This window comes from Varroa jacobsoni, unplaced genomic scaffold, assembly GCF_002532875.2.
Source record: "Varroa jacobsoni isolate VJ856 unplaced genomic scaffold, vjacob_1.0 scaffold_1419, whole genome shotgun sequence".
NCBI classification, from domain to species: Eukaryota; Metazoa; Arthropoda; class Arachnida; order Mesostigmata; family Varroidae; genus Varroa; species Varroa jacobsoni.
The window spans coordinates 424591-436056 of NW_019214321.1; the positions used below are offsets into that span (position 1 = coordinate 424591).

The 11466-nt window shown below is 42.9% G+C and overlaps 1 protein-coding gene across 1 annotated transcript in view; it reads left to right on the forward strand.

The window, feature by feature from the left end:
* The window catches only part of LOC111269838 (uncharacterized), a 53780-nt gene extending 42642 nt beyond the window's left edge, over positions 1–11138 (forward strand). Inside the window, exons 3-4 of the mRNA XM_022849700.2 lie at positions 6843–7033; positions 10478–11138. Coding sequence (XP_022705435.1) covers positions 6843–7033; positions 10478–10621 — 335 coding nt within the window. The 3' untranslated portion in view covers positions 10622–11138. The remainder of the gene's footprint in view (positions 1–6842; positions 7034–10477) is intronic.
* Positions 11139–11466: the final 328 nt, after the last annotated feature.

Sequence of the window (11466 nt, forward strand, 5' to 3'; positions counted from 1 at the left end):
CTAAGCCCAGCGAAACCCAACCGCGGCCCATTTTTTCCCATTCAACCCATTCTATCACTACTGCGTGTTTGTCTACCTGTTCGTACTGTAGCCGGCTCCTCTTCCTTTTTTCCGTTTTCTTTGTCCTTTGGACTGCCGAGCTAAGGCTGAAACTGCTGCCCAGCTGTCTGTAAGGCAGCGGGACGAAAGAAGGGAGCCTACCGACTACTGGTGGTGAAGGCAGGCCGCCATCAGCGTTATTGTAACAAAAGACCTTTTCCTCTGTCCACCTTCACTGGTGGTATAGTGGGATGCGCGTTAAGCTACCTGAACAGCGACATACAGGCCTAGCTGGTACGGGACCAAAGGTAGGATGAGCCTGGTCCTGGAATTAAGCTCAGGGACCTGTCCCAGGCTTGCTCCTAGCGATCTAAAAGTTGTTCCCCCTTTTTCGTCTGTCCTGTTTTTTGAGTCATCCCTCTCGCCGGACAGTCGACGCCACAGCCACAGCCAGGAGGCAGTGATAGGTGAGGGAACATAGGTGGAGAAGAGATCGTAGTAGCCTTTATGGGTGATAGTTCAGACGATGCGGCAAAGCGCTCATGCTATTGTGCACACCACGGTGCTCAGGGTGGTAGGTGAACGCAACCTGTAAAACTATAAGGATTTTGTCTCTAGAGGAACTGGGAAGGGACCATTTGGAGAAGCCGTTGCTCGCCCAGTCGCGACGAATCTGCCAGTGTTACTACTCGTTTTTGCCAGAAAGACAAATCTTGCAACTTGTAGAAGTGAATTGGTTCTGACATTTTTGGAAATTCTTTCTATCGCAAGCCTCTCCTACATAGTTCCCTTCTAATGTTCTGTTCAAACACTTTCTGCGACGTGTCCCAACAACATAGCGGTGAGCTTATCTATGCATTCTTTTATGATGCAGCGGAATCTTGCCGTACGAACGCTAGGAAGGAAGCCAGAATTATTGGAAGATGCATACAATAAGTATACACGCATTGTTTGGTCGCCCTCTGGGAAGCCTTCACGTCACCCAATTTTGCAAGACAAATTCCGAAATAGAAAAATCACTGGGTATAAAGCCTGCTTACTCTATCTTCTATATAAACAGGAGATGCTGCCGTATTCACATTGAAGCTTTACAATCTCTGTCGTATCGAATCCATATTATTTGCATATATAAGAGTAATTACTCGTGCAATAATAGTTAGTTTATAAAGAGTTACATATATATATATAACCCAAGCTAGTGCTCTTAATATTCATAGTACACTAATATGGTATTTATAGTGTTTGGACGAAGGTACACGACAAATGTCAACCTTAACAAGACGTGCACTCAATTAGCACATTTAACTGGATTAATTAATCAAAAGCACAAAGGCACTACAGCTCTCTGTATTTATGAATATGAGCATACATCAATGAAACAAAAAAAGAACAAGAATATGTTCGGTATAACTTATAATATGGCGCATACTCTGTAAAAATCCTCACATTCTCCTCTGGCATGAAGGTTTTAAACAGTTATCCATTCAATAGTTACCATTATGATGATGGCCGATGGCAGTATCGCCATCGTAGGATTTCTACGGCGGCCATTACCACAAAATTTAAAACTCAACGGCAAAAAATTAGACAAGTGACGTACGACTCCTCGATTCTAAAACTGGGCAATGACGCACTTTCGCCTTCAATTCCCAGCCACTGGTCGTACTGATTTAGGCTAATTGAAGGGAGCAAAACAGGCTGTACACCAACGCCGATATAGCAATAATACCAATAACGGCAGTAACCGGCCTCAAAAGCGTTGGGAAATGGAAATTTTGAAAATATGCACCACCATTCTTCCTGTTTCGTGCATTGGTCGACATTTACCTCCCTCCTTTAGGGCAAGCTCTGTTTTGTATTAGCACGAGTGTGTGCAAGCGCAGTGGGCTTTTAGTCTTGCGGCGAGGCAGACAGTTACCAAGCTACCGTATTTCTCTTTTTTTAGCTTTCTCCCTACCGCTAGAACAAGGCCTTCTCAGGAGAAGCCTACGCGTGAGCGCGCGTTATGGCAGCAGCAATGGCACCTTCGAAAAACGCTTCTCGCGGTTGCGCTCTGCCCTTTCTCCAAATGCGCCAGTTCCTCAACCTCTGCTCAGCGCCTTACAGCACCTAACTATACCCACGCACTCCAAATTTTTAGAGTGCTCGAGCTGCTATTGCTTCTTGGCTTTCGTTAACTCTCATCGGCCTCGATCGGTAGCGACCGCTTGAATTTTGCGTTACAGACTCTACCACTGTGGACAACAATTGCTAGTATTTAACCTGACTCAACCCGCAGCATTGCAAGGGCATTATAGGACTAGCGATAAGCTTTGAATCTGCCCTCGCTGCTGTTCTGGCCTAGTTCTCAAAAGATGTCAGCCTTTTCGGACCTATGTCTAGTATTTTAGGCGTTTCGACCTACACCAAGCACCTACGAAAGTATACTTGCGTAAGCTGAAAAGTATATACAGGAAAAGCTCGAAGGAGTGAAAGCTTGCAGTTTTAAGAAAAGTGGGCTTAGAGTTCATAAGGAAATGCAGACTAATATTTGAAGACACTGGGAAATCTTTACGACGAGTATTTTGTTTGTACTGGATTTTTGTGACGAGCTGAACAAGGTGCTAGAACACGAAATGTACAAACATCAACGAACCTACGAAAATGCTACGATGTTTTAACCATGACATTACGCGTATATTAGTTTTACGTAGTGATAGCCAGCTTCGGCTTTTCAGTAGCTACACATTATAATATCAATTTTTATCGACGAAATGGGCAAAAATGATGGTTAAGCCAACCACGTCAGCAAATCAATAACAAGAAAGAACGCCATTTACCGACAAACTGTCAAAAAGGCAAAAAGTCAATTTGTCTTTTTTTTATTGCAAAATCATCGTTGTAAATAAACGTCGTTTCAAACAGTAGACCAGTAGGCCACCGTACAAAAACATTTTTCTATTTTTAATTTTATTTAGTAGTAGGTGCATATTTAAATTAAAAATAAATATGTTTGTCTGAATTTCCATATTTTAAGATTTCGGAATACCAGACCCTTCCCATGGTTGACTTACATTCCTAGAGAAAAGTTAACTAATAAGTTGTATTTCCGTCTTTAGCGAGATATACCCGATGCGCACTCATTCCATCGTCTAACGTCAAGCCTCATGCCAGAAACGTTGGCTGCACTAGTCCGCTTTGTGAATTTGCAAGAACATTCGCAACAAACCTATAACGCGTACCATTGCATCAGTATTAATCGAAGGAATCTACACTTTACTAGTTGTCTCTCCACTTTACCGGTGATAACCATTTTGAATGGTCAGACAAAAACCAGACAAGGACTTTTCTCACAAAATATTATTGATATATAATATATATCAAACATTTATAAATGGCGCCCTTCACATTCACTCATGTATTTCTATGAATACTTATTACTGCAGTCAAATTCGCTTGATTCTATCCAATAGGCTGCAAGCCTCGTGTTTCCGATAAAGGGCACGCAAACCATGCTGCACCGTTGTTCCAAGCCGTTGGGTGGAACTCGACTGAACGTTTCAGTTGAAGATAGCTGACTGTTGAAATGCCGGTCGACGCAAATGGGAAATATTTACTCGAATAGGATGTTAGTAATGGCTAACAGGAAGGGTATCTGCAGCTTTCAAAGCTTTATGAAGAGGAGGGATATTATGGCTTGGATCCTGTCCAGGTCACGAGGCTCGTTTTTTTCTGATGCTTTGACAAGTACATGCAAACTAGTACTATTACGAAGTCGGTCATGACATTGGGTGCGCACCCTGCAAGGTGTGTCCTGGAAAAGTAGTGGCGAGGTGTTATATTAGAATTATGAAGTAGACTGGAATGGTATGCAGTTGGAGAAAAATCGGACTTTTTGAATAGAGAATGAAAAAACGGTTATATCTTTTGTTATGTAGTTATAAGATTAGTTATTGAAATACTAATTTTTATTCTAACAAGGACAAACTTAGGTTCTGCTAATATATGGCGTTAATACTACGGCCGTAATAACTTAATTGTGGTTGTTCGAGAGCTTCAAAACGGTCCATTATGTCTTTGCTAATGTTGAGGGTACATTAACCTAGCATTTCTAGAAGTGCAAACCAAGATAGATGACACGTTTGTAAATCTCAATGCCTATCATGCATCCACAAAGTGCATACGAGATCAGTTTCTCTGAGTGTCTGTTTTAGAAGGGTTTGTTGTTCGCTTAAACTAGGTGGAAGGGCAAATACGGAACGTAGCGATTGCGAGCTTGCCCTACCAAGTTGTGTCTGTTTGTATCTTTACGAAATTCATTTCACAATGTCCTTCAGCTGCCCGTTACCCCTTGCCGGGTAATTATGAACCAGATTGTCTGGTCCGCCCCGTATGGCCATAGGTTTTGCTTGCAAGCCTGAATCTCGACATTCTCTCTGATTCGCCGTTGCCTGTTCTCCATCAAGGAATTTTACCAAAAGAGAGAAAGCGGGGTTGGATAGGACAGTCAGAAGGGCCACAGAAAGCACCAGCCTGAGCAAACCCGGAACAAGTTCAGCTTTGAGAATGAAGGCCAGAAAACGAAGAGGACCAAAGGCCTCTCTATTATTGCTATAACTAGACAGAGAGTGAGCTCAAGCTTAGAACTCTGTCAAAATCGCCTCTGCCGAATGTCTCTCGCTGTCCGGTTAGTTTTCTTGACATCTCATACGGGTACTGACGACAAGCCCACCCTTTCCAGCTCCAGTTTGGTATTGCTTGCCTACCAACCGGCAGCACTCTGTGGTAGAGGACCTTTGCGTCGTACATGATAGCAGTTCCGTTGCATGCTGCTTACCGTAATATTGTGCTAGGCATAATTTTTCCTCTATTATAGGGATGGACGCCCTTGAAATACAGAACATTACACTACTACGGGGAAAAGGACTTTAGCTGGGAAAAGCCCTTGAAGTAGCGTGCAATAGCGGAGGCAAGAAATATTTCTGATAACCGAGGGTCTAATGCGCACCCGCCACTAGCGTCCAAAAGTAATTCTACCTATTGTTCCAAGTGGACCGGATAAGTGAACGGTCGACGTGGGTTTCTTTCGTTTCGAGTGCGAAGCGAAATGTCGCTAATGTTTTGTAGAAAAAAAGCACGACCGCCTCCCGTTTCAACTGTCCCGTTCGTCTTACCGTCCGAGTGGAATTAGGAGCAGCGTCCGGAATACTGTTGTATATAGCAGGCTCTCTTGTAGCAGTTACATATGAGGTTGCTATCACAGAGCAGACGGCCTCGTATGCTATGTACAGCGCTTTTTACTGGTGTACTGCTCTAAAGATATTTAGCTAGCTGTCCAGTGACTTGAAATGTGGAGCAGTCAATCGAAGGATAGCTGATTGAACGAACAGGTTCACGGGTAACGTCCTTCGCTATTCTGGGCAGCTCCCATATGCCCACCCAAAGATCCATTTGACCATCGACTGGTCGAATGGATCTTTGGGTGCTGAGACTCATATAGGATTTCTAACCTCTGCTAATTGTTATATAATTGGTGCTTCGTATTTCTGAAAACGTGTAACATTTATGGGAAGTAAAGCGCCTAAAGAGGCGAGGTGTTTTCTCCTTCGAAAAAACGTTGTACATCTGTTATGAAGCGAAAAAAATGCGAAGAATTATTGTTTATTATTATATTTCAATGTTCTCCATAAAATAACAAAATAACAAGAACCCATTGGATTATGCACGAAAGAATACGGCACTTTTTCTCATGCTTTGTTTTTAAGATTGTACCTAAATTAAAAGAGATATTTTTTACAATTGCTAACGCTTTCATTCTTAACAATTATCTTGGACCAATGTAATATCACTCACCGCGATCGCAGTTTCAATTCGGGACCTAGACTACTCACCGGTATTTTTTACGATATACTTTTATTTAATACGCATGGCCTTTTTAACATTAATCGTGTTCTCAGCAGTATTTCTAGGTTCAAAAATTTCGGGTTAAGAATAGTCTAAAAGTCTCAAAATGCAGGAGCTTGAAATGGCTAAAAGTTCAAAAAGTGCAAAAAGTCTCAATGAAGTTAATCGCCTGAACTTCTCAGAATGACCCAGATAATAATTCACATTTCTCTCTTTTAAACGCTCATATGTTTCTCTGCTAAAGTCCACATGTATCAAAAATGGCATTTGAGCCATTTTGATACATTTTTGAACCCTTGAAATCTAAGACTTATTGAGGATCTTCCGGTTTGTGTCATGGGAATTGTTTTCGAATTCTTCAGAATATGCACGGAAATTTGTAATAGCATAGACCGCAGATTTTGGGTAAAAAAAGCCTTTTATTTTGGTAGGGATTCGTGCAGTATAGAGAAATTGGACAACAGCTAATTTTCGCAGAAGCACCGCGTTATCTTCAACTACGGCGAGTTTGTTATTTTCCTCTTTTCTGCTAGTACCAAAAATAACGAATGAACGCAAGGTCTATTACAGTTTAGGTGCTCTACCTTGTACATGGTGATACCTGAAAATCGTCTTTGCACAAAGCTCTTAGACTTGTTATAGTATATGTTCACAATAGTCGAATCAATCTCGCGCTCCACAAAAAATAATCAGAATTTTGCTTGCATTGCTTTGTGATTGCTTTAATTCTTGTACTCGAGCTTCTACTACTATGAGGGTCTACGTTCAAATATAACAAGGCGTCTGATCAATACCGATGCCGACAATAATCTAATACACTGTATCTTATATATATATAGGATAGAAGAGAGAAAGTGAACCGCGGCTGGATGCAGCAAAAGCAATGCGTCTAGCCCTCGTTCGTTATAATATACTTTCAGGCATGATGGACGGCATGGGCGAATACGCTGAAGCGGGCGGGCCCGGGGGCTTGTCCGGGCACCCTCATCATCCTTCCATGTCGTCGGCTATGAACTCAACGCTTTCGCGAATCGATCAGCTGATGCGAGATCAAGAACGACAGTATATGACCCTTCCACCGTTGCAGAATCCGGCAGTTAACAACGTCAAGGTACGTTGTTGCCAAATTAATATATGTACTATAGATACGGACGGTTCTGACTATGCGTGAACGCATGAACAGAGTTTACAACACCTATTGCGTTATAGAAATTATGCACAGCTGCAAGTGCCCGACAACTAGACGAAACGCAACTGGCGTTCGTATATAATAGCGATGCCTCTATTTTACGTTTGTTTACCCTCGGTTTTTCTAATCTCTATGGCGTGGCTATAATAGAAAGCACCATCGTTTATACAGAATGTACCGGCTACTACACAAAGTCGAAAAATGAAACGTAGAAGAAAAGTAGCTTCTGTTTCTTTTCAAATGTTACACCGCATCTGAGTGACTGTATCAATAGGCACCAAGCGGCCGCGTTGGTTATTATCCAAGGACGCCTATCGAAGGATGTCTTTTGTGGTCTTATTTGACGAGGTGCGGCTCTCTTCTTCATCGCCTTATAGTAAGAAACGCCAGAGCCTAACTTAAGTCAAGACCCAACTGTCCAAACCCCCTTAAAGAAGCGCATCTGCAAACGACATAGTGATTGGCAAGAGAGAGTGGCTTGTGTCCTTCGTCTGTCCTAGACTTCGATGCGGAGTGAAGATGCTGTTGGGTGGCGAAGTAGCCTTCGCTAGATGGTTTGGCCTGCCTTCTCCTGTCTCTTCTGTAGAAGGAAGCTTAGGATCTGCAGATTTCTAGGCCATCGGAGGGAGGCAGGCAAGCTGTTGACGACGAGAGACACGAAAGAATGATTCTCTTTGGAGGTGGCCATGACCAAGCGACCACGACGGTTTGATGACGGGTAGACGAGTGTTTCCGATACACTCTGATATTATAGTTCAGAGGGAGTGACAAACCGCCACAACCACTCCGACGCCTAGTTTGACATCTTTCCCTTTCAAGGGAGTTACGCTAAACGCTGCTACGATCTTCCTCCGGTCCTACGTGTCCAATGCGTTATAGTCGGGGTCATAGTGGTTTGATCAACAACAGCATGCAGAAATAAGCCACTAAACTGAGATACGTAATCAATAAGGAATCTTTTTTATTTAGAAAATCCTAAACATACAAAACATGGACGGTATAGCCGAGTAGGGAGAAAAAGATAGAAATGGAGGCACAAAAGGTGGATACTTAAATCGTACGACGTTTTGGCTAACGCCAGTCGCACAACTTCATCCAAACTCAATATAAAAGCAAAGCGCATAATGGCGGAGTTGTAGCGTGGCGCATAAGGAAGCACGAAGCCACCAGTATCCCTCTGTCCCTTGATTTGTTTCCCAGCGAACAGGCCTTTCCTACACTGTTAAGTCCTGCACGCTAAAAGTTGGGTTAACAAAGAAGCCTGCTGCCGTATGCTGCTGCTACGGCTCTTCTTGCAGCTGTCGCGTTTTCTGTTATGAATAAGCTCAACAGCATTCGTATTGATTCGACAGACTCTTTTACTGCCGAGCGGTCGACGACTACAGGGACCAAGAATAGCGGCGACAGCAACCGGGACCTGTGCGTGTTGAGACTCTGCCACGAGAAGAAGCGAGGGTCCGAAGTCCTTGGCCACGAAGGCAAGACTCCTAATTTTGTAAGAAGTTGTCCATCCTTTTTATGCGACTCGAACGCCTGTCCAAGTACAGCCGGGAAACGCAGCGCAAACTTTCGGGTGCCATTCATCGGGGACCCCTAGCAGAATTCGTTTTTTAGTCAGCACGCTCGCTTTTTTTCTATCCCTCTAAAAGGAATGCTTGTTATCCATTGACCTTGCCTGATTTTTACCAAAACCCCTCTATATATATAAGAGTTTAAAATTTATTCTCACTAATAATATATATTAGATAATTAATAAACATACCATAAATTTGGAGAAACACACATGCTTATTCTGTCATGATTATTGTGATCGCATTTTAAATTATAGTCGCTCATATTATATTTAAAAGAATCGCACCGCTCAGGTTTTGCGGTCCCCAGTGGTTCCAAATTTCACTTGGTTGCAATTCGAGAGTAGTGCGAACCCGCGTAGATCTGGCTGCTTGTATTGCAAGAGTCAAGCTGAAAGGCAAAGGGAACGATGCAGGCCAGAGTTGAAAAAAGCTTCTCTATCGGCGGGAGCGAGGTATTGAGGAGCGCCTTCCTAAAATTCTGAAAAGTGAGCCACTGGTAGAAGCTAGTACTCGCAAGCCAACTAAACTTTTCCACACGAGTGCTTTCTACTCGTTCGACATCTGACCCGGGCGGGCGAGAAAGCTGCGCCATGACAGGGGTTGGAAGTACTACAGAGCTTAAAACCAAACAGGTCTACAATAAGCATACCGGCTTGGTTTCGGATAGGCCAGAGCCAGATCATCGACTCTGGTTCGGGCAACCTCAAACCGTCAGAATGATTTTAGCTTGATCTGAAGCCTTGATCGAAATCGAAATCCGGGTTACAGCTTCGTGCTCTACTACACTTGACGCGAATATGTAAGTCAGATTTACATGGTCCTTTCATGATTGCGAGTGTGTGAGGCGCCGTAGGTTATAATTATAGGCTGAATACCTTGGTGTGTCTGGCATTCGATTGAGAGCCCAACAGCCGTCAAATATTGAAATAGTCCAGCCTCGACGAGTGCAATATCTCTCCGAAATGGCACCTGTGCATATAAAATGTTCAGGTAGAGCATGATTATTGTGCCAAGAAACACGGTCTAACACACGTTGCTCGTACGAATCATCTATATTGTGTTTATGTTCTGGCTCGATTGCTACTTCCCCGACAAACTAACAGACGTTACGTCACTGGACCAGAAATAAAACAACACTATGTCTAACAGAGTCTGGCCTCTTCTTCTTGACGTCTCCATGCCGTATGTCTTGACGCTGCAGCACCAACACCTATCAAAATTTACGCTACCAAAAAACAGACGTACGAGCCAGATACGGGCAACGCTCCTAACCGCCAGTACACAAAAGATCTCGAAAATTTTGCCAGATCTTATCTTCTTCATTCTCTTCTAGAGACAACAAGCAGTCTTCGGTTCTTAGGTATTAGCTGCAACAAAGGGCGTTTGACAATTTGAGAAAGGTCATATATAATATATGACTTTTACAAACTGCACATGTTTAAAATGAAAATTCTCAGAGTTTTCCCCTTCCTCTGTATATATCAGTTTTTTTGGGATTTTCGCTCATCTACCGCATTAGCCTATCACTTTGCTACCACGCTGTTTTTCGTCTTAAAGCGGTTTGTGTCTTTCACAGAAATACGATTTGTTGTTTAGCTTCATACTATTATGGTACTAATTTAGTTATAACAATGTTTTTTTTTTGTTGTTTTCCTGCTTGTCTTCTAATTCCACTCACATCGACATGGCTGCCTTTTGGGGATTTGTCCTTCTCCTGGGACAACTGCTGATTTCTGTTGCCTTTTCATGCCTCTCGACAACGATGCCACTCTGCAAACTCGAACTTCAACAGCAGCAACAGCAGTCGCAACCCCAGCGTGACTATAGTTTCGTCGGGGGTAGCGGCAGCAGTACGTATGATTACGCTGGATCCACCGAACCACTACCGACGAACGCAGCCATTAGAAAAAAACAAGATTCGTTTACAGGTAAGTAGCTCCTTTTTGGAGCTAAGAGACGTATGGGAAAAATTGACAAAATAGAGATAATGAAAGCAGGAAGTATTAAGGCAGCGAGAAATAGCATCAAGTCTGAAATGGAAAGGAAGGCAGTGAAACTGCAACTATTGTATATCGCACCTAAGACGACAAGCGATGCAACGCACGACTTCGTACCGCTGAGTACTTGTAAACGAGAAATTTATTGCGCACTTCGTTGTATTATGCATAACGTGAGCTCGCCAGACAGAACTTCAGGATAGTATTTCGGTGTAGCTAAAATAACCAGGACAACAAAAAGTGACAGGAAAAGAAAAAAGCAATTAGATGATGGCAAGCGAACCTTGACTGTCAAATTCTGGCATGCTAGCCTACGAAAATAGATAAACACATTAATAGTTCGAAAGTCACAGCTCACAACAATCATTTCGGGAATTTTTATCGCTATCTGCTAAATAGGAACATGACGATGCTCAAATGAGCAGTATTTGTAGCGAAGTTGCCATCGTTGCAATATAGCCGAAAAAGTATTCCGGTTCAAGTAAGTTGAGCAGGTATTGCAGAATTACAACATCGGCTTGACTATGTTGGTGATAATCTCAGTACCTCGTCACAGCAAGCCCTGGACGACCATCGAACAGGAATTAGCGTGTCTGAGGTATTGGCAGGAACTAATAGCTGAGAGCACGGACGGCTTAGGCCTTATTTCGGGACAGATACGTGAAGAGCGAGGCAGATTTTTACTCTTCCGTAGTTCCGTCCTTTTCACTATATAAGGACAAAATGCTGCTTTAATAGATAGTCTCTATACCAGTGCGTTCTGTCTATATATATATATATATAT